Source organism: Tupaia chinensis, unplaced genomic scaffold (genome assembly GCF_000334495.1).
Source record: "Tupaia chinensis unplaced genomic scaffold, TupChi_1.0 Scaffold000044_1, whole genome shotgun sequence".
Lineage (NCBI taxonomy): Eukaryota > Metazoa > Chordata > Mammalia > Scandentia > Tupaiidae > Tupaia > Tupaia belangeri.
In genome coordinates this window covers 1,343,672-1,367,669 of record NW_006159500.1, presented here as the reverse complement: position 1 = coordinate 1,367,669, position 23,998 = coordinate 1,343,672, and the positions used below count along the sequence as shown (strand labels likewise).

The window sequence follows — 23,998 nt, the reverse complement described above, 5'->3', positions numbered from 1 at the left end:
TTAAAGTGTACACTGCCATGGGGAACACTATCTAGTCTAAAATTAGAGAGTCGGAAAGATAGTGATGATGGTCCCATCATGTGGGTACGTCCAGGAGAACAAATGATCCCTGTGGCTGATATGCCAAAGTCACCTTTCAAAAGGAAAAGGTATGTTGTATATACATTTTTATTACCAGGGATACATGTTTGCATGTTGGTGTGTGATGTGCATGTGTTATTGGTGTGTGTATTGCTCTGTGATGCATGTGGTAGTTAAAAACTGTTGGATGGAGGAAGGGAAACTTTAGAGTGTAAATTTTTTTTTTTTGGAGAGGTTTTTGCTATGGGGCGTGTGCGCTCCCCGGACAGAGAGACAGAAAGTGAGAAATCACTCGCCAGGGGGGATGGCCATTCTGCAATCTCTTCTCCATTTTCTTCTCAGGATCTTAGGCACATACCTGATGTGAATCTTAAGCTACCAGGTCCGGGATTCGAACTGCAGCCGACTACATGGGAGTCCAGTGACATAGCCATTATGCTAACTGCTTGTCCCTAGTAAATTAAAAGGGCCAGCAGGTGGCATGGTGGTTAAGGTGCTGGACTCCCACGTGACTGACTACGGTTTGAATCCCAGATCTAGTGGCTTGCTTTCTCACTTTACCTCTGTTTCTCTCTTGTGAGCACATGTGCCCTATAGCAAACTAAAAATAATAATAATAAATAAATCAAATAATTTTTAAAAGAGTGTAAATTTAAAAATAGGTATACATGCTGATATAAATAGAAAATGTCAGCTATATGGACTGGCTTCATAACCCAGTGGTTAAGGTTGTTAGATCCTGTATGGCTAACCATGCGGTTCAAAGCCTAAACCTTGCAGCTTGCGAACCATGGATGAGTTTGCAGGCTTATCCAAAATACTGAAAGGAGGAAGAAATAGAGAAGGTTTTATGGTGTGACCATCCCCCCTTGGGGGGGTGCTGTCTTCTCTCTCTCTTTCTAGTGAGTGCACATGCCCTCCAGCAGGAGGGAAAATTTTTTGTGTGTGTGTGTGTACACATGTTATAAATAAGATATGAAAAATATAGGCAAATGACATTAAATTGTAATTAGGAATGGAAAAATGTCATCTGCACAGATACCATGAGATGTTTGGGAATTGAATAAGAAATATTCACTACATTTATTAAGAAATCAAAATATCTTATGGAGGATATACAATAAGATAAAAATAAATAAAAAGGCCTACTGTCTGGATTGGATAAAAATGATAGTCTTAAAAAATGTTTCGCATTCCTATGGGACTCGTACTTCTGGCACTAGAGAAAATGATTTTAGAGTTCAGAAGGAAAAAAATTGAAAGAGAAATGAGGGCAGCTTAAGTTTAGAAGAGACTTTCTTAAGGAAGACAAAAAAATAGAGTGGCAGTACTGTTTTGGATAGAAGAGACATCAACATTGATAGACAGGAGTAAAACATGTTACATGTGACAGACTAAAGCTAGTGTCCAAAGAGCATTCTCTAGACTGGCTGCTGCCTGGTGAGTAAGGCCACTGGATCCCACATGGTTGTCTGTGTGGTTTAAAGGTCTTGTGTCTAGCAGTTTGAGGGACATGTCAGGCACCTGTGTGTGCATGCCTAAAGCCCTAAAGCAGGTTGAGATGGAGGAGAAGGAATTGTGGCATGACCATTTCCTATAGGAGGTGCTTTCTCCTCTCTCCTCTCTCTTTGCCTGTGTCTCTCTCTGGTGAGCGCATGCACACTAGGAAAAAAAAAAAGAGAGAGAGATTGAAAAAAAAAAGAAAGGGAAAAAGCATTCTTATATTGCTAAAATAGAAACAACCCAGTAGAAAAATAGACCTCAGGCAGTTTTCAGAGACATTTTTACTCATTATTTCGGCAAAAATTGTAAATAGACCAGTAACATCACAGGGTGGTAGGTATGTCAAGAAACAGTCTTTTATTTCGTTGACAGAAGTGTGAGCTTCCTCTAATCATTTCATGAAAGTAATTTTGACAATTGCTCATAAAGTTTAACATGTAACTCTGATTTAGCATTCCTACTTTTAGAAATTATCACAAAAAATAGATGTATTAAGATAAATATGTTAATGTTACTTACGGGGGCCAGCAGGTGGCATGGTGGTTATATTGCTGGATTTCCACTTGGCCGATTGCATTTCAAATCTTAGACCCGGTGGGTGGCTTTCTCACTTTCCCTTCTTCCCTTTCTCTGACTCATTAAGGTGAAATTGGAACAAAAATAAATAATAACAAATAAAGTTAAAAAAATTACTGGTTTCTTTGTGGTGAGAAAAAAAAGATTTAAAATAGTCTTAGTGCCCATCTTCAGGGGAGTGATTGAATATATTTTGTACATTCCTATTAAAGAATATGGTGGATTAGTTAACATAGTTTTGTTGTTGTTTTTTAAAGAATTATTTTATTTAACTTTATTTATTTATTTTAATTTGACCAGAGTGAGAGAGGTGGTGGAGGTGGGGTGGGGATGAGAAAGCAAGTTGCCAGGTCCAGGACTCAAACCGTGGTCAGTTTTGTGGGAGTCAAGCACCCTTAACCACAACGCCACCTGCCACCCCCCATAGTTGAGTTTTTAATGTCTTCTGATCTGGAAGGCTATCTGTGACTCTTAAAAAGAGCAAAATGTTGAGTAATGCTTCTAGCATGAATATTTCTATGAAAAGAAATTTAAAAATCAAATATATATTATGTGAGTACAGAAGAGAAAAACCTGGAAAAATGTACTGGGTTAACATTAGTGAGAGAGAAGGGTATAATGCTGGGGGGGATTATAGTTTTTTTCAAAATTCCTAAACATGGTTTTATTGTTTACTATCATCATTAATCAAAAAATAAAACAGGGAGAAAAGTCATTGAGCAAACTCTAGTTTTACATAGCAGGAGAGACTGTTGAACTTGTTTCTAGTTTGTCTGGAGCCTAAACCCAGTGCCTGGTGCTTAATAAATAAGTATGGGATAAATCAAGTTTTTAAGTTAATTTGTAAGTTGGTAGTAAATGGCAAAGTTGGCATGCTCTTGTGTGTTTTGGTGTGTTCTTGTTCATTTTAAAATAGCACTTGATTTGAGAGCAAAAATAATTAATAATTGTACAAAATATATTCAGCCATTCCCTTATTAATTGCCTTTTATCTGAATTATGTGATTATTAAGTATTTCATGGCAATTAAGCCTTAATATGTAACTAATTTCTTTGTTTTCTACAAAGAACTACCAATGAAATAAAAAACCTTCAGTACCTACCTCGAACCAGTGAGCCCCGTGAGATGCTCTTTGAAGATAGGACAAGAGCCCATGCAGATCATATAGGACAAGGTTTTGAACGACAGACTACAGCTGCTGTTGGAGTGCTGAAGGCTGTGCACTGTGGAGAGTGGTATATATAACTGCTTTTTAATGAAAGGCTTTCTTCTAAAACATTTTCTTGGAAAGTTTCTTAGTAATTTCTCCTTACTCTGGGGAAGAAAGTTCTCCCTCCTTGTATATATTCAAATGTATAATTGCACTAAAAAATAATTTTAATTGCTAGAATCTAGTTTTCATCAGTCAGGTTGATTAACTTTCATTTCCTAAGTGAATAGAGATGAAAAAAATTACAATAAAGGAAAACTAAGATTCACTTTGTGTTTATTATATGCCCATTTACAAATAGTATCTTATTTGTCTCAGCTGCTTTTTAGCCCATATTTATCATACAAAGAAACCAAGGCTCACGACTGTTGGATAACTTTTTTTATTGCTATGTAGTTAATAAGTGATAGGGCAAAGATTTGTCCGATCTGACTCCATACACCTGTGTTTTATCTTTCTACTGTTCTAACTTGCTGCTCCTTTCCTGAGGTTTGGTATCTATTTATTAAATATTTGCCTTTCTTTATGTGTTTTTCCATGTTTGCTTACAAATTTCACTTTATTTTCATGGATTAAAAAGGGAATCATTCTCTTTGATATACTTAAGATGCCATCTCATACATTAAGGAACTTCCCATTTATTAAATTGATAAAGCACATACAGCAAAGCTTTATTTTTTTTAAATAATTTTTAAATTTATTTACCTTTGTTATTATTTATTTTTATTTTTTTATTTGACTAGAGAGAGAAAGGGGAAGTGAGAAAACAAACTGACAGGTCCAGGACTCAAACCGTGGTCGCCCATGTGGGGGTGCAGCGCCTTAACCACTATGCCATCTGCTGGCCCGCAAAGCTGTATTTTTACTGTAAGATAAATTTGCTCAGACTTTTTACTTTTTAAAAAGAATTATTTATTCAATTCTATTTATTATTTTAATTATTTTAATTTGACCAGTCAGAGACAAGAGAAAGAGAGAAAGGGAAAGCAAGAAAGCAAGTTGCCAGGTTCAGGACTTGAACTGTGGTCGGCCATGTGGGAATGTAATGCCTTTAACCTTCATGCCTCCTCAAGACTTTCGCTTTTTAAATCTAGTGTTTGGGGATGGCATATGATTTGAAATATGCTATTTTGCTTACTAAAGTAATTAAATTTGATACTAAATAAGCAAGATTTTTTTTTTTCCTTTTTTTGTAGAGATTTTTTTCCTTAGGGTGCATATGCTAGCTGGAGAGACACAGAGGCAGTGAGAGAGGTGAGAAATCACCCCTTATAGGCCGCAATTCCTTCTCCTTCATTCTCCTCCCAGGATCTTGGACATGCATGCACATGCACCCCGCACAAGTTTCAAGTCACCAGATCCAGGACTCAGACCATGGTTGGCCATGTGGGTGGGAGTTTAGCTATGTAACTGCTACACCATCTGCTAGCTCCAAGAAACAATTTTCTAAGTAAAAAGAAACCATTTTTAATTCTGAAAATTCATTTAATTCTGAAAATAAAATGTCAGTATTATAGAGTTGCCTAAAATTTTATAAAAAATATAATCTGTGCTTTCTACATAAGGAAATATTATTTTCAAGAGCTACTGATAAAGGATTAAGCCTTTAAGAAGGGAAACTCTGGGAGCAGTAGATGGCATAGTGGTTAAGGAGCCAAACTCCTAAGTTGCCTACTGTGGTGGTTTCTGCCCAGCAGCTTGAAACTCAGGCCAGGTGCATGTGTGTCCATGCCCAAAATCTCCAGAGGAAAATGGGAGAGATTGCTCTGAGGCCATCCTTCTGGGGAGTGATTTCTCACTCTCCCTTTCATTTTCTCTCTTTAGCAAGAACACACACCCTAAGATAATTGGGACCAGCAGATGGCATGATGGTTATGTCGCTGGATTCTCACATGACTGACCATGGTTTGAGTCCCAGACCTGGAGGCTTGAATCTTATGCCAAGCACATGTGCGTGTGTGCCCAAAATCTCTAGAGGACAACGAAATAGAAGGGACTGTGATGTGGACATCCCTTCTGGGAGATTTCTCACTTCTCTCTCTCTTTGTCTCCGGCAAGCATACACACCCTTTGTTAAAATATCTCTTAAGAAAAAAAAAAAAGATACTAATAATCTCAATGAACACCAACAGATTATTTTATTAGTGCTTTGCTAGTGAATTTATCTTAATTTGGTAAGAATTAATTTAAGAGTTAGGCATCAGTGTGGTTTCCCCAAATTTATTTCTAATTTTTATATACTATTTATAACTTTAGCACTTAATTAAAACAAAAGACTTAGGGGATCAGCAGATGGTATAGTGGTTATGTCCCGAGATCCTGAGAGAAGAATGGAAAAGGGATTGCGGCATGGCATTTCCCCCAGTGGATGATTTCTCACTTTCTATCTCTCGTCTCTTATCTCTTTGGTGAGCACACGCACCCTATAGCAAAAATCTCTCTCAAAAAAAAAAAGTGAAACGAGATTTAGTATTTTCTCACTTATGTCATTTTCTGATTAAAGCATTTTAATTCTTCAAAATCTTGTGAGTAATAACCATAATAAAATGAAGTAGGTTTTAGTCTGAATTTGGGTTCAAACTAGAGTTGTCAACTCTTTGTTTTTAAATATGTAAAGTGACTCTCCAATCAAACTTTAACTTTATTTGTAAGATAGTACTTTGGTTCTGCCATAAACTGCTTTTATTTTGAATTTAATAAGGACTTAATAGAACAAAACATTAATGGTGGTTCATCATTATCTCATTTTCTTAGGCCTGATCAACCCCGAATAACCAAAGATGTAATATGTTTCCATGCTGAAGATTTCTTAGAAGTAGTTCAACGAATGCAGTTAGATTTACATGAACCTCCACTATCCCAGGTATATTTTAAACAGTTAACGCTATTTCTTTTAATTTTTATTGTGGTGAAAACTTATTGATATTCCTTGTTTCTTTTTCAGTGTGTTCAATGGGTTGATGATGCAAAACTTAATCAACTGAGGAGGGAAGGCATTCGCTATGCCAGGATTCAGCTGTATGATAATGACATTTACTTTATTCCAAGGAATGTTGTTCATCAGTTCAAGACAGTTTCAGCTGTATGCAGTTTAGCATGGCATGTTCGGCTCAAATTATATCACTCAGAAGAGGACGCTTCTCAGAATACAGCTATTCATGAGGCAGGCAGATCACCAGATTCCACATCATCAGCTCTTGGACATCATACTGAAAAAATGATTTGTGCTGTAAGCAAAGACTCCTTGGATTCTGTTCTTTCAGACAAACTTCATTCTAAATATGAATTACAGCAGATTAAACATGAACCTATCACCTCTGTAAGAATCAAGGAAGAACCTGTGAATGTTAATGTTCCTGAAAAAACTAGAGCACCGAATAATATGGATGGCAAGAATATTAAAGCAAAATTGGATCGTGTTCAATTTACAGAATTTAAGATTGACATGGATTCTAAATTTGAAAATAGCAAAACAGATTTAAAGGAAGAATTGTGCCCTGGAAGTCTCCTAAATGTAGTTGATACAAGGCAACATGGTTCAGCACATTCAAATCAAGATAGAAAAGATGATGACATTTTGTGCTAAATTTGTACATACCACTTAAAATTCTTTTTTTAAAAAAAATTTCATAATGTAATAAAGATTCATGAATTCTAAAAGCAAGCCAAGGACTTGCTCCCAAGTCTGTTACAAAATATAGTTTATGTAGCTTTGTAACATTCCTCAGTGCCTGTCCATAACTGTGAAGTATTGAGCACTTAGGGCCAGATGCACTGTAAACATTGCAGGTTTAAACATAAAGGAGTCTTTAAAAAAATCATTTGAGTTAGAGATATATGTTTTAGAATAGAGCTGACATTAACATATATATATTTTTTTGTAATATGAGCCAGAATTCTTTGAAAATTTAAGGCTTCTCCATAGAGCTTATTTATACCATTTTTTTTTCTCATTTTTAATGTGTCAGCACTGTAGTGTAAATAGCTTTTAAAAAAATCTTTTTAGTGTGATTTATATTGAAATGGTGAGCCACTTAATAAAGGTTCATAATATGTTTTCTGTTGGGTGTGTAAAGACAAACTGACAACTCAGTTAAATCATTTGTTTCTCTGCTGGTATATCCGTGATAATGGAGTAAAAATGTATGTTTTCAAATCTAGTAAATATTTAAATTCACCACACTGTGCAAAACATTAAAAAAAAAATCAAGATTCACTTATGAAAGTGCATATATATATGTGTGTGTGAGCATATATATATGTTTGTATGTATGGGAATGTATATATGTACATCATATTTTGCATAATTTTTTAAGTTGCTAAATAAGATGGATATGTGAAAATTCTTAGGCCTACTCCCTAGAATATTGTCTTAAAGTATTTATATTCAATATTAAGAGAGCAGTTTAGTTAATATGAACTGTTAAGTAAGTTGGGAGAAATAAGGTATGTTAATGATAGCTAACCCTTCTAACCAATGAAGTTATATTGCCAGATTATAAATTCCTAACATAAGTTTTCTTTGTTGTGTATGCAATGGTAAGTTTAGAATTATTTTTTTCCCACTAATAAGCACCTGCACTATACTTAATAGTAGCTGGGTTAAAAAAAATTAGTTATAAGAGTTTAATTGTGAGCAATTAAAACCTTTCATATTTTTCTTTCAGACTGGGAGAAAAATATGGCAAAATCAAAATTGTAGAATAAGGGCAATGACAATGACTCAACTGCCATATACAGACATATAACTAACAAAATACTATGTGGTACCTCATCTTTCTCAGGATCCCTTCCCTAGCAAGGCAAACAACTTAAAGTATTTCCTTTCCAAAAGAAAATTTGTAGGTATATTGAGGGAAGAAACAGGATTGCCAGTGCCTAACTAAAGATGAGTAAATGTCTCTTTAATGATGGACTTCAGCACTATTTCACACTGCTTCCAATACTGTAATTAAAAGTCAACAATTCTTTGATGTATGCATTGATGTAAAGAATGCCACGTATTGCAAATCTATTTTATTGTTTTTGTTATTATTTCTGGTTCCATACTTTGGAAGATGACCTTCATTGAGGTTCAGGCTGCCTTTTGGGCTACTGTTATTTCCTTTTCATTGTTTTCTGTTTCAGCCTCATTTTTGGTACCCATAAAAACTCCTATTAGGTTAAGAAGAAGCCATTTAGAAACACATTTCACCAGGACAAACACAGTGAGCTACAGTGATGTCACTTCTGATTTCCCAATTTAATAAAAGGGTAGACAAATACCATAGGAAATCTTTATGGTTTTTAGGAAATTAGTATGTTTACAACATAGAAAGTTTCATGGGATAGAGAAGATCATGATAATGTAAATAGGGATTTGTTTATATGTCTCTGTCTTATACTGTTGCTTATCTATTTAATCTTCTGTTTTAAGCTAAATTTATGCATTTGTACATACCTTTGTGGGAGACAAAAGTACTTAACAAATCAGTTTTGAGAAATAAGAAAGGATGTGGTTAAAGTGCTTTTTTTTATTTTTTAAATTAAAGGGTGTTTAACAAGTTATGTTTTATCTCCAGTTTCCCAGTAGCATATACCTAGATCATTGAAGTCATACTATAGGAAAATGTTTTAGGGTATTCCCTCCAAAATATATGAGCCTTAAACTTTTAACTTTAAGGAAGGCATATTTAAAACAACTATAGTGGTTTCTTTGAGATAGTTTCATGTATAACCTATAATCATGCTTACCCAGAATTTGAAAATTTGTTTTGTAAAGTGCATACATCTCTGTAGAGGTGAAATATAAATCAGTGAGCCTAAGATCTCAAGATACAGCCTTGTTATTGCCTTGAATACTTACATTCTTTGTCTTACGGGTTATTATTTTAACATCCTCTTCAGATGCAGTCTGAGAATTTGTTGACTACCTTTGTCACACACATTTTTCTATTTTAATACTGCATTATATTAATGGTTTCTCAATAAGTACATTCCAGTTCTTTATCTGAACCAAGTTTTTTGCTTTTATTTCCAATTTCTTGGACAAGAATAAAGCACTTAAGATATAATTTCTATATGGTCATCACATACTATATAGAATACATAATTGTTATGTAAATTGGTAGTTGATATACAGACCTTTACTTAAAAATTTAAGGTACCTCAGTGGTGTCTGCTACAGTGCTTTTTTTTTTTTCTTCTAATTTTGTTTATACACTTTTAGCTATCTAAGTAATATATATTTCATACTCAGGTTAGCTAGTTAGCTAGCAAAATAATTAAGCATTTGTGGTATTTAGTTGCAAACTTTGCTAAAGCCATATTCATTATCTTCCTTGTCACCAATGCTATTGACCTTAAATAAAAATTAGGTTTATCTAGCACAACACTGTGTGTGTGCGTGTGTGTGTGCATGTGTGTGTTTCTGTATGTATAAGCTTCTCGGAAATGTTTCCATGTATATTCATTTTTAAATACATTCTATAACTTTTTTGGGGAAGGAACTGTGGAGGGTAGGAAAGATTTTATTTCTTAGGTTTAGTCTTTAAGGTATTTCATTAGTGTTGCTGAGTGTGAAACAGTGTTTTCCCCAATACTTACGACAGGTAAGAACATTTTTGTAAATAGTAAATTAGAAATGTTGTGGGAAGTTTGCTTTCAGTTACCCCCACCACCACCCCCACCCCCACCACCACCCCTGACAAGTTCATTGTACTTTAAAGCAAATATCTCAAATTTCATTTTACATTTAGCAGAGGTGCAAGATTTGTTTTCTGAGTTTGAGAGGTATTTTCCTTGTCTTCCACCTTTCAATAAATACTAAAATTGATAACCCTAATCTTTTTATCTTTGTTTTGTAATTATTTTCTTAAACTTGATATTTTAATCTTGTCATCTTTGAGTTCTTGTGTTTCTGCCTTCAACAGAAACCATAAATCTTGAAAGTGACTCCTCTTAAAAATGATCAAAAGTTGACTTATGCAAACAGAGAAAACTATTAAAGATTACCTTAAACAGGATTGCTAAACTAGTTAGGTATGGGTGCTGGGAATGGCATGGTAAATAACCTTCTTCCCTTCCCCCTAGGCATGAGTATTTGTATCTCAGGAGAAAAAACAAAAATACCATTCTTTACAAAATATTTTCAGGCTGTCAAAAATTGACATGCTGGGTTTTAGGTCATCAGAGTCATAAAATAGCTCTTACTCTTTCTCCCATCTGATGTAACTACTTTGGTGTGTAAACTAAATTTTACTGGCTTTAGAATGCATGGTCTTCTGTGCAAGAGGTATGTTTGGCACTGACAATATACTTCAGATTAGATCATTAAGAAGACAGCTCAGGAGAGCTGTAAATTCTTTCATCTTCTGTCCTGGCTTTTCTGTTCTGTTCATTCTATAACCTACTGCATACTACAGTGGAAATGATTGCTTTTTTGATTGTCTAGCAGAGTCTAAAAGCAGATGTCTTTTCCTTTCAAGTCAACAGATGGCTATCTCTGGGGAGAGCAGGGAGAGGAGGGGAAAACATCTTGCATTTCACGTTGGCTTCTCATTCAGTTCCTCCTAGACTTCAGACCCAATCAGGGAATGTAAATGAGCTAACAAAATATGGGCAAGTAGAATTTTGTTAATAAGAAATTAAAAGTTACTACTTATATATTTCATTACTATGCTCTGTCTACCAGGAACTTCACTGTTATATATATGAAAACTGGATCCTTCCATATTTAAGTTTATGCATCTGTTTTTAAAATACTAAATTTGAGCTTTTCTGTAAAATTCACTAAAGTGTTCAAAGGCAAATCAGTATATTCACACTTTGTGTAATACAGTGTTGGAAAATTTATTTGGTCTGATGGTTTGACCATCACCCCCCTTTCTTTCTCCATTCCTTGAAATTTATTTTTTAATTGAACCATATTTTTCCATGAAAAAAATCTCAAATATATCATCTTTCAACTTTTTTCTTTAGTCCAGTTTTTAATACTCTTGTTCCATCACTCTCCCGAAATTCTCACCCCCCCAGAGGATTTTGCTTTAGGGCACGTGCCAGAAAGCAAGAAATCAACACACACCCCGGGGGCGGGGATGGCCACGCCGCGATCCTTGGGCACACAAGCACACATGCGCAGCGTGAGTTTAAGCCACTGGGTCCAGGACTTGAACCCCAGTCAACTACATGGGAGTCCAGAGATAGAGCCATTACACCAACTGCTGGTCCTGTCTCCCTAAATTCTTAAAAATCTCTGCCTGCCTTCCCTTCCTCATCTTCCATTCATTACTCATCTCACTACAATTTCATTTTAATTCTCACATTTAATCACTGAGGTGAAAGGGTTTTCTCAAAGGTCACCTTTGTTGCCAAATCCATTAGACATGTTCTTACCTATTTAACTCTTGTTATCAATCATTTACTCCTTAAAACTTTTATGACCTGTTCTTTTTTGGTTTTGGTCTGTTTAGAAGACTTCTTTTCCCTATTTACCACAATTTAAGGCAATCTTTATGCTCTTTCATTTAGACTTCCATACTCAGTTCCTGAGCTATCTTTATGACTATAACTTCAATCAGCTTCATTTTTCACTTAAATTCTAATAATCCATATGGTCAAATTGAATTATCTGCCTTGTGATCTACCATTCATTCATTCTTTCTTAACTTGGTTATTGGCACTACTCTCTTTTTGCAGTCATATTATAATGCTTTTATGTTTTCTTCTGTATACAGTTTATCATAAGATTTTTAGTTGACTCCAGAAATGTTTATAATTCATCTACTCCTTATGTCACATTGTAGTCATAGATGTTCATCTCACATGAACTCTTAAAATAATTGAAAATGTTCTGTATGGCCTATAGTCCTCTGCTCTTCTCACCTCATCCCAGTCCATTCTTTATGTTACCACCAGATTAACCTTTCTAAGACAGATAAGATCATTACTCCTTGGGGCCAGCCAGGTGATATTGAGGTTAAGATGGCTGGATCCCAAATGGCTGATTGTGGTTCGAGTCCCAGACCTGGAAGCTTGAAAAACATGTCAGGGGGGCTGACAGGTGGTGAGATAGTTAAAGGTGCTGGATTCCCACATGGCTGACCACAGTTCAAGTCCCAGATCTGGCAGCTTGCTTTTTCACTTTCTCTTTCCTTCTGTCTCTCTCTCTCTGGTCAAATTAAAAAATAATAGCAAATGGAATTAAATATATATTCAGAAAACAGCAACCAAAAAACCCACATCAGGTATGTGTGTAGATATGTGCCCCAAATCCTGAGAGGAAAATGGAAGAGAAAGGATTGTGGGGTAGTCATTCCCTCAGAGGGTCCTCTCTTTCCCCACACCCCACCCTACCTGTGTCTCTGGCAAGTGTGCATACCTTATTTAAAAAATAATAAATTGTTCCTCTTCTGTTTAGAGATATTCTATGGCTCTTTTCCCAAAGAATAAAGGCTTCACAGAGCACTGATTGGCCTTCATGGTATGGCACTTAAAAGCTTCACGTACCACAATATCTTCAAATTTTTGACTCGACTAGATGGTAGTACTTGGAATTCCTAACATCAGCTTTTAAAATTCTTTGCTTCTGCTGGGGAATACAACATACTGAAATCTTAACTCTCTTTTTAAAACTCAAACATCTCTTGTGTTGCCTTTACTGATCTCTCTCTAGTTGCTGGTTTAGAACCAATTCTGTTTCTTGGGCTCCTTTGCTCACACTATTTAACATACAAATTAGTTAATGACATGTTGGACCCTTAGGTAAACCTTGAACTAGAAGGAATTAGGGATAGAGAAAGCAAGTTATATAGTTTTGTTTGTTCGTTTGTTTTTTGAGAGGTTTTTCACTATAGGGCACATGTGCCCGCCAGACAGACAGAGACAGAGAGGCAGAAAGCGAGAAATCAGCCCCCAGAGGGGATGGCCACGCCGCAATCTCCTCCTCCATTCTCCTCTCGGGATCCTGGGCATGCACACACACGCTCCTGGCGTGGGTTTTAAGCCACCGGGACGCGAACCGCAGTTGACTATGTGGGAGTCCAGCAACATAGCCATTACACTAACTGATGGTTTTTAGGTTTTTGTAATTAAAAAGGTTTTTGTAATTAAAAAGTCTGTCTCTGGGGCTGGCAGGTGAAACGGTGGTTAAGGGCACTGGACTCCCACATAGCCAAACACTGTTCGAGTCCCAGACTTGGTGGCTTGTTTTCTCACTTTTTCTTTCTCATCCCCCACCCTAGTCAAATTAAAAAAAAAAAATCAGTAAATAAAGTTAGATAAAATAATAAAAATAAATGTCTGTTTTTTTTTTTTTTGAGAGGTTTTTTGCTACAGTGTGAGTGTGCTCGCCAGACAGAGACATAGAGAACAGAAAATGAGAAATCACCCCCTAGAGGGGATGGCCACGCCGCAATCCCTTCTCCATTCTCCTCTCAGGATCTTGGGCATGTACGCACACGCGTCCAGCGTGAGTTTCAAGCCACCAGGTCTGAGACACTAACCGCAGTTGACTACATGGGAGTCCAGCGACATAGCCATTACACTAACTGCTGGTCCCAATAAATGTCTCTTTGACTTTATAATGTAATTCTAGAATAGCAACAGAAGGAAAATAGAGAAAATTAGGTCAGTAGTTGCTATAAAGAACAAGTTTTTATTTTGTATTGTGGTTTTATGGCTAAACTTTAAGGAGGTAGCATTAGATACCCAGGCCAATTGGGCAGTTTGGAGAGAGTAAGTATTATATAAATAAGCAAGTGTGTAAAACTTACCCAACATTTTTTCCTTTATAGATTTTCCTGAAATACACAGAAACTTACTATACATTAAAGATAAATCTTAACTATGCCTAAAATGACTAATGGCAAATATCGCATTATTCAAAAATTGAAAATACTGAGACAAAGCAGTAAACACTAGTTTTTTACGTCCATGTCTATTCCATTGTAGGAGTGGGACATAAAGGTCCACAGTTTCACAGACAATCCAATTAAGCTTGTAAAGCCACTTTACTGGGATGATATAGGCTGAGACAGTTGTAGCAGTATTGCTGTGCTTCATTAAAAGAGAGTAACACAGGGCCAGCAGGTGGTGTGGTGGTTAAGGGTACTGGGCTCCCATATGGCTGACTGTGGTTCAAGTCCTGGACCTGGTGGCTTGCTTTCTCACTTTCCCTTTCTTTCTCACCTGTCATCTGCCCTTCTTTGGTCAAATTAAAATAAATAAGGTTAAATAAAAAATTTTTAAAGGGAGTAATACATTTGTACAACTGAAAAAATTACTTAGACTATATTTCTCATGTATAAATGGGAGAATACTTTTTCTGTTAATTGGTGAAGATTAAATGACAGCATGCAAAATGCTTACTTAGCACATTGCTTGGCTTAGAAACACTCCATAGATGTTAGCTTCTGCTCTTAGAATAAGAATAGTTAATAGAAGAGCTGTGTTCCTTAGGTTATCCCAATCATTTCACACCTTCCTCACTATCTGTCTTCTAATTTTTATTACAGGATAGGCATCTAGGAAGAGAAAAATTTCATGAGAGGATCAAGGCAAATTCAAAGCCATGTTTGTCATAGATTGCCTATTTCCTATATAAGTGAATTACGGATTTGTAGTTGTATCATCATAGAGATGATGCTAGTGGTAATAAATTCTCTTGTGGCAGTGTGATTGGCTGAGTTGAATACTGAGCAAGCAAAATAAAACAAAGCATAACGTTGATCCTTCTCATAAAGGCTTTTAACCAAGAGGTCTTTTTACTTAGCATTTGAAAACTAGTATCTTCCATTACGGGCTTCTTCTTTTTTGCATTCCATTCTATAGTTGACCTATTTGTGGAAATAGTATTTGGAGTTAAACTGCATTTATCATTGACCATGAGCTAATTCATTTCACTTATCTGGGCTTTAGTTTCTTCATCATTATAATGAGGTGCGTTTTTCTTCCCACTAGTTCTATCATTGTGTAACTGTGGTGTATATTAAATATTTATATCATGAAGAACACCAATGATACTTTGAACTTAGAGTGATGTTTACTGTACAGATGAGGTTAAGAAACATTAAAGCAAACTCCTTTGGTAGCTTGTGGCTTAACCCTGAAAGGACTCTGATCATTTTCCTCTTAAGGAAAAATAACTGCTTTTCATGATGACTCAGATGAATAGTGCCATGCCCATGATTTTACAGTTTCCACTTCATATTCGTCTTACCATTTCTTTTCACTAGTCAACATCAGGTCCTGTTAACTTGCTACACCATGGAAAAGCAATGCAGAAACTAGATGACTAAATTCGTAAGATTAAGAACTTTTAAAGTGACTTTAAGCTGTAATCCATGAATAGATCTCTATTTCTTTAGTTTTTGAACAAGTGTTTTTCATGGTGCTTGAATCTCCATTGATGGATGTGTGTTCATGTTTTCATAAGGCTGACCAAGATTACCATATGTGTCCCCGTGTTCACGAAAATGTTATTGAATAAGTTGTGGCTTTTAAACATCTCTTTTTTCTTTTTTTGCCATAAGGCATATGCACTCACCCTAGAGAGACAGGTGGAGAAAGGAAATGTGAGAAATCATTCCCCCTGGGATGGGATGGCCACACTGCAATTACCTTTCTTCCATTTTCCTCTAGGGATTCTGGGAATGCATATATATATGTTCCCAGTGTGATTTTCAAGACACTAGGTCCAGGATTTGAACTATAGTCAGCCATGTGGGAGTTCAGTGCCTTAACCACCATGTCACCTGCTGGCCTCATGTCTTTTATTTCTTAATGTTTTAGTGTATTCTAACTACTGAGGCACAAACCAATACCTTATTCTGCTGTTTTAAGTATTTATTTATTGTGGTAGTATACCAAATTAAGAGAAAGAGTTCTATTTTCTGACACACTTCATATGCTAAAATTGACTGGTTCTCATGAAAATAGGTTGGTTATGGTGTTGCCTTTTATGTTTCTCCCCCCTCCATCCCCCAGTTTTTGCTATGGAGCAGGTGTGCTCTTTAGAGAAACAATGAGAGAGAGAAAGAAATCCCCCTCCAGGGCGGGGGGAGATAGCTGCTCAGCAATCCCTTCTCCAGTCTTCTCAGGATTTGGGGTACACAGGTACTTGCACCAGTATGATTCTCAAACTACGGAGTTGGAACTCAGACCACGGAGTAGGCCATGTGGGATTTGGCTGCCATAACTTCCATGCCACCTGCTGGCTCTTACCTGTAATTCCTATTGAATCTCTCTCCTTTCTCGTTAAAACTATTTGGGCAAGGAAAGGACCTGTTTATTCTTAGCAATCTCATTCAGAATTTCTGCTTTTGCTTGCTTTAAGGCCTAGGTCAGGAATCTGCAATCTTCCACCCATAGACTGTATCTATAGTTTACCATTATAGATATAATTTTGGGTATGGCCCGTATGGCAAGAATGGAGTTTAGTTTTACACGAAAAATAGTATTTTGTGATACACAAAAATTTCATGTGCATAAATAAAGTTTTATTAGAACACTGCCACAGTCTGTCAAAGGCTGTGTTGAGTAGTTTAAATAGAAATCATATGGCCTTACCTTAAGACAATTACTGAATGGCCTTTTACAGAAAAATTTTGCTGACTCCTGGCCTAATTGATTGTTTGCTGTGTCCCTTCTTTCCCTTTTCTCTATGAAAGACTATACTTAAATAATACTTGCATGAATAGTTTTTCCTCAAGTACAGAATCCCTCTGGCTGGTTTCTTTTACAGATGCGAGCTTTCTTCTACTGTGAATTTATCTAATAATAGATTCCAGAGACAAAATGGTTTGGAACACTCATTGAATTAGGAATATCTGATTAAGCCTGGAACATTCAGCTCTCAATATTAACTATCCCTCTTAATCCTATTTTTAGGTACATAATATATTAATATATTACCAGTTATAAGACAAGAAAACAATGGCAAATGATCAAGTTTTACGCAACCTAACTCTTTGGTTTCAAATACCTAACCAAGTTAGATTGTATTAACTTGTGGTTTCGTGGCTTAAACATGTTTATCTCTTTACAAGGGAGAACTAGGCCAAAATGCTGTACAAAAGAAATCTCCTTAGCAGCCAGAAATAATTATTTGTTAGATATTTTTAAAACAGAATAAAATACCACTTTAGATTTCTCCCAAAGCTAAAAGTGAGAACTGTATGAGGCAAGAACAATCATCCTGCTTTAGGGTTATAAGAAACTTAAACTTCTTTGAGCTTCTAAGTATCGAAACCTGTTTCATTAGAACTGGTTAAGTGCCTTGGGAGAGTAGTCATAATTTCTCAAACTAGAACATACTAAGAGTGAAATGGGCACTAACTCTTCTACCCCAGGACAGTAAGGATAACATGGATCTGTCCTTACAGAACCAGGATGTAAGGTCCCTCTAACTTCAGGAAGAGGCAAGCTTCTGCTCATCATGCCACCTTCAATTCATTTGTCCCAAACAGAAGGTATAGAGGTAAAGATGAACTTATTAGCCTAGATAAAATCTGTCACACGCTCAGATCCTTTCTGAATGTAAACATGAAGTAGTACCCCTAACTATTTTAGCAACTAGGTTTATGGCTTCATAATTTAGAAGCACAAATGGTCATTTACTTTAATCATAATAGAGCCATCATATATGTAGATTAAAGGCTTTATATCTACTTAAACACTGACCACATAATTTAAAACAGATTCAAGAGTCAAGCAGAAAAATGAGGTCCAAAATAAACTTTATTTACATGGGGATAATAAGGATATCAATAACTCAAATACTAAACAATCAACTTTTGAGTTGACTAGAAGTCCATGATTCACCAATCCCGTTTTAAGGAAGCAGTGTACAACTACATTTGGTATTTTCTCTCAGTTCTCTGGTATTCTCGAAGCTTGCAAAGATTCAGAACACTAATGATATCTTGTTGAACAGAAACGAGATGATGTGCTTAGAAGTCAGTCTCTCACAAAAAAGACATTATATCCAAGTTCTGTTAAAGCCCCAGCCAGTAAGGCCCATAAAGGAATGAAGACATAGGACAGATTCATGGTAGTAAACTGTTCCAGTTTAGCACAGAGAGCGAGGCAGAAGGCTAATTTAAGTAACATTGCAGTGAGGTACCAGGCTTTTTTTTTAATATTATGTGATCCATGTCGAGGGTCAAAGCCAGACTTGCACCGCCCAGCCATTTTCACAATCAGCATGACAAGAAGAATAGTATCAAATATCCAGACTGGGATAAATATGAGGAACCAGTTCCAAGGTGCCTTCTCATCCAGTTTCAACACCAACATGATCAAGAAGAGTAATGTGAAAAGCCAGGTGAGTAGTACTCTCTGAGCCAAGGACATTCTCATTTAAACAGTTTAAAGAGGCTGTTGCAGGGTCGAAAAAAGGGAAATATACCCTAAGAGAAGGAAAAAAAGTCAAGGTTGTTTTGATACCAGAAAAATCAGTTCCATTTCTACCAGATGAAACTGGCTCTTTCCCACTCACAATTAATTTTGAAGACATTCTACCATCCTTCTTCTGAAACCTTAACACTTGTAGCAATCATTGACAATATTTTATCTTTATTCTTATACCCCACAACAAACTCTCCATGTCTCCACTGGTCCTAAGTTCTATTAACAATGTTTGAAAACTGGTTTTTTTTGAGTGCTGTCACTCAAGTTTAATCATTCATGGCTTTATATCCTATACCTCAGGGATATTTTCAACTTCCCAGTACACTTGCAAATCTATACTTCTTTCTTTCAATTTCAAAGTGTAGTAAGAAAAAGCATTAAAAATAGAGAAAAACGTGGTTTGAGCCAAGAGAGCAGTTTTATAAGAAAGGAACGGTAACAGAAATTGCAAGGACATCAGGTAGAATTAAGATGAAGAGGTGGTTGGCTTAAATAATACAGAGGGTATTGGTAAGACTCAACTTGAGTATAACTTAATCCATGAATCTTATCATTTTAAATTACCTGTTATTTTCTCAGTAAAATTCTTATAAACATCTATTTTCTGGGCCTAAGATTTTTTTTTCCCTTTTAACAATAAATACTACTGTATTTCACTATATTTTTGGTTGTGGTATACATCATGATTGTTTACTATTTGCTATTGAAAACACTTAATAAACTTTAGATCATGTTGTGATTAGATTTACATGCTAAATTATTCTATAAATGGGTCTACTTCTTTTATTACTATTCTGTCTCACTGATCTATGTATTTCTACTTTATACTAATACTATTGCTCTAGGATATATGTCCTAATATTCTGAAAGGCCCAATACTCACTCTTTTCCAGAATATTTTGTTTGCTCTTTCCTCTTTTCAGTGGTAAAATCACCCAGCTAATTCTTTTTTTTGGGGGGGAAAGGTTTTTTCACTATAGGGCACGTGCGCTCGCCAGACAGACAGACAGAGACATAGAGACAGAAAGCGAGAAATCACCCCCCCCAGGGGGGATGGTCACGCCGCAATCCCTTCTCCTCCATTCTCCTCCCGGGATCTTGGGCACGCACGCACACGCGTGAGTTTTAAGCCACCGAGTCCGGGTTGCGGTTGACTACATGGGAGTCCAGCACTTGTAGCAATCATTGACAATATTTTATCTTTATTCTTATACCCCACAACAAACTCTCCATGTCTCCACTGGTCCTAAGTTCTATTAACAATGTTTGAAAACTGGTTTTTTTTGAGTGCTGTCACTCAAGTTTAATCATTCATGGCTTTATATCCTATACCTCAGGGATATTTTCAACTTCCCAGTACACTTGCAAATCTATACTTCTTTCTTTCAATTTCAAAGTGTAGTAAGAAAAAGCATTAAAAATAGAGAAAAACGTGGTTTGAGCCAAGAGAGCAGTTTTATAAGAAAGGAACGGTAACAGAAATTGCAAGGACATCAGGTAGAATTAAGATGAAGAGGTGGTTGGCTTAAATAATACAGAGGGTATTGGTAAGACTCAACTTGAGTATAACTTAATCCATGAATCTTATCATTTTAAATTACCTGTTATTTTCTCAGTAAAATTCTTATAAACATCTATTTTCTGGGCCTAAGATTTTTTTTTCCCTTTTAACAATAAATACTACTGTATTTCACTATATTTTTGGTTGTGGTATACATCATGATTGTTTACTATTTGCTATTGAAAACACTTAATAAACTTTAGATCATGTTGTGATTAGATTTACATGCTAAATTATTCTATAAATGGGTCTACTTCTTTTATTACTATTCTGTCTCACTGATCTATGTATTTCTACTTTATACTAATACTATTGCTCTAGGATATATGTCCTAATATTCTGAAAGGCCCAATACTCACTCTTTTCCAGAATATTTTGTTTGCTCTTTCCTCTTTTCAGTGGTAAAATCACCCAGCTAGTTATTTTTTTTGGGGGGGAAAGGTTTTTTCACTATAGGGCACGTGCGCTCGCCAGACAGACAGACAGAGACATAGAGACAGAAAGCGAGAAATCACCCCCCCCAGGGGGGATGGTCACGCCGCAATCCCTTCTCCTCCATTCTCCTCCCGGGATCTTGGGCACGCACGCACACGCGTGAGTTTTAAGCCACCGAGTCCGGGTTGCGGTTGACTACATGGGAGTCCAGCGACATAGCCATTACGCTAACTGCTGGTTCCCACCCAGCTAATTCTTAAAAAAATTCTTTTGATTGGGAATGCATTAATTTGTAACTTAGCTTTTGATACCAGAAAAATCACTTCCATTTCCTACCAGACAAAATTGGCTCTTTCCCACTCACAATTAATTTTGAAGACATTCTACCATTCTTTTTCTGAAACCCCGAAAATTTGTTGCAATCATTAAATATAAACACTCATTATATTAAATTTGTTTTTTTTCTTTTTTTGAGAGGTTTTTGCTATAGGGCATGTGTGCTCACCAGACAGACAGAGACAGAGAGACAGAAAGCGAGAAATCACCCCCCAGGGGGGATGGCCATGCTGCAATCCCTTCTCTTCTGTTCTCCTCTCGGGATCTTGGGCACACACAAACACACACACGTGCGCCCGGCATGAGTTTCAAGCCACTGGGTCCAGAACATGAACCACAGTCGACTACATGGGAGTCCAGCAACATAGTCATTACGCTAACTGCTGGTTCCTCATTATATTAAATCTTTACATAGATTTACAGTATGTTTCTTCACTTATTCTAGTTCTTTATGCTAACCTCATGACCATTTGGAAAATGGATATGTAGGATGGGAAATCAGAAGCCAGACTGATGCAGTTGGGTGAGAAAAATAAGGAAATAGAAACAGCTGGGAACATTTTACTCCTTTGAAACATTTGGGAGACAAGAAAATGAAACATAAGATATATGAGACTGAAAGACTGATAAGATTTTCAGGAAAGGGGAATCAAAGTATGATTATAACCTGAGGAAGATAAGCCACTGGAGAATGACAGATTGAAGATAAAGAGAGATGATAGTTAATGAATAAAGATCAGAAGGTGCTAGGATTGTAACAAGCAATCAATGGTAGGAGTACAGATGCAGGAAGATCTAAAGAAACGAGGTGAAGAAACTGGCTAGATGAACCAAATATGGTAGACTATTATGCTCAATTCTATTTTAGAATAATTCTGATGTACTTTGCAACTTCTTAAATAGTGGGTGGCTATCATGGTGCAAGTAGTATAAACATGTTTTACTTCAACAGATATGAGCCTCCAAACTCATTTCTTTCCCTTATACCCATCTACTTGCACTTGTTTGTTTAGTTGGCACATGCTTCATATTGTAGAACTTTTGCTCCCAGGAATGCATTTTTCTGTGCTGGTCACCTTTCTTGGCCAGAGGCTGCCACAGTAGGATGTAGGACTAAATCTGGAAGGAGGACTAGTTAATATGTGATTAATAATCATGGATGGATTTCGTTTTGTAAATTAAGTATGTTCACTCCAGATCTATAATCTATTAATATTTAGTCATATTTGTGAACTTTTTTCCTAAGTTTGCTTACAATTATATGCCTATTTAAACAATTTTTCCAGCTATCATCAGATGAAACAAACTTCATTTTTTTCCTCATAAGGGACTGAATAGCAGCTGATCATAGAGTGGCTGTGCTCCTTAGGACTGGAGGTGGAAGACTGCCAAAGCCTAATCATATTGTGGCTATAAGCTTTATAATGTGGAGTGCATCGAAGTTTTGTATGCACTTGCACTAAAATATCAAGGAGAAGCCACTGCTCATATTTAAATGACACAGAAGGGATCATGTTTGCTGACCCACAACCATGACATCCAACCACAATTTAACATTTACATCCTTGATTAATTTTAGCAAACATACTTGTTTCCTATTGCACTCTTTTTCCCAGGAAAGGGAGAGGTGTATATTCCAAAACAAATTTCTCAGCTAAAATATTTTCCCTTTAAGGTGGTTATTGCTAGTATCTGGAAGATAATTTTTGTTCACATGATTCTTAAACGTCAAAAACCTTCGGAATCGCCTCTATATGGAAATCTAAAGGGCCCTGCCCATATTACCTGCTTCTGGTCATCAGCTGTGTGTGGACTCAGTTCTTCCAGTTTCCCACGCCACCCCTATTCCTTTTCTCTCGCTAATGCCAGCGCTCTTTCAAGGTACTTGCCTCATCCCCGTGGACAGTTTTGCTTAACAAGCCCACAAATTCCTCTTCATAACGAGTCGCTTTCAAAAGGCCCATGCTGCAACAGCCAGAGCCAGCCTAGCCATCCTTCAAAGGTACAGCACACTGCTGACAGTGTAGCTGGTTTTCGGGCCTACTGGTCCCAGGAACTCCAGGGCGTTCCTGAACTATCCTTGCCCTTCCTCTGCAAACGTCGACGGCCGGCTCTCGATGCCCTATCCCTGCTCCCCCGTACCTGGGCTGTGCGCCCAACATTTTTTAACTTAACGCGGTTTCGGTGATTGCATGTTGCGCTCAGAGGCCTTGGTGGAAGCGGGTTTGTGTACTTCGGCGCTGGAGTGCGATGGGTTGGGGTCGTCCGTAAAATCCACTGAGGATGGGAAAGCCTGAGCCGGGGTAGGGTCGGGGCGGGGGGCAGAGTCCCCGGACTCACCTGGCGACGCCGCTGGCCGGATAGCGGAGAGAGACGCGAAGATCAGAAGATTCGCCAGGTTGGATCGTTGTCTTTTTCCACACTTTCTTCCCCATTAAAAACAGGATCCGTCACATAGTTTTCAAAAAAGATTCGATTCTGCTTCTACACACGACCACAGAAAAGGTTCTCTTCGTCCTACCTCCGGGCCGCGCCTACATCCGGGGCTTGTTATCAACGCCCCAGGGCCTTCTGTATAGGTTGAGAGGACGCCTTTCTGGGTTCAGAGGGCCCTCTCCGCGTGGTAATTGGACCATTTAGCCGCCCAAGCGAACCAACCCGCCTCTCCTTACTCTCGGGTCCCACAAAAAGGCGGCAATGGAAGAAGCCATTGGTCCCGCCTCCCTACTGCCACGGGCTGGGAGGTAAGTCAGTGTGGGGTTCCCGTGGTCTCATTGGGCAGCGCAGACGCCGATCCGAGCCGCCGGCGCTCGGCCCCGCCCCCCAGGCCCTCCCCTCCGGCGCGCGGAGACTGCAGGCTCCAGCGCAAAATCCTGCGGGAGAGGGGGTGGGGCGGTACTCTGGAGGC

General features: G+C 37.3%; 2 protein-coding genes across 3 annotated transcripts in view; one reads left to right on the top strand and one right to left on the bottom strand.

The window, feature by feature from the left end:
- The window catches only part of RSBN1L (round spermatid basic protein 1 like), a gene marked incomplete in the record, with an annotated part of 71,150 nt that extends 62,505 nt beyond the window's left edge, over positions 1–8,645 (top strand). The window contains 4 exon segments of the mRNA XM_014589352.2: positions 7–149; positions 3,229–3,396; positions 6,126–6,234; positions 6,316–8,645. Coding sequence (XP_014444838.1) covers positions 7–149; positions 3,229–3,396; positions 6,126–6,234; positions 6,316–6,957 — 1,062 coding nt within the window.
- A 9,423-nt stretch (positions 8,646–18,068) lies between these two features.
- TMEM60 (transmembrane protein 60) lies at positions 18,069–23,847 on the bottom strand. Of its 2 annotated transcripts, none has more exons than XM_006140773.3 (2): positions 23,431–23,847; positions 18,069–18,757 (listed from the first exon to the last, which is right to left on the bottom strand). In XM_006140773.3, the coding sequence occupies exon 2, from the start codon at positions 18,705–18,707 to the stop codon at positions 18,306–18,308; it is 402 nt and encodes a 133-aa protein (XP_006140835.1). In that variant the 5' UTR covers positions 18,708–18,757; positions 23,431–23,847; the 3' UTR covers positions 18,069–18,305. The 2 variants fall into 2 exon arrangements, with proteins under 2 accessions (XP_006140835.1, XP_027629126.1); XM_027773325.1 differs by lacking the exon at positions 23,431–23,847 and adding an exon at positions 22,876–23,422.
- Between the last annotated feature and the right edge of the window lie 151 nt (positions 23,848–23,998).

Bases quoted from the DNA above. Each gene is read 5' to 3' on its own strand.
- TMEM60 (XM_006140773.3), bottom strand. From the start codon at position 18,707: ATGAGAATGTCCTTGGCTCAGAGAGTACTACTCACCTGGCTTTTCACA.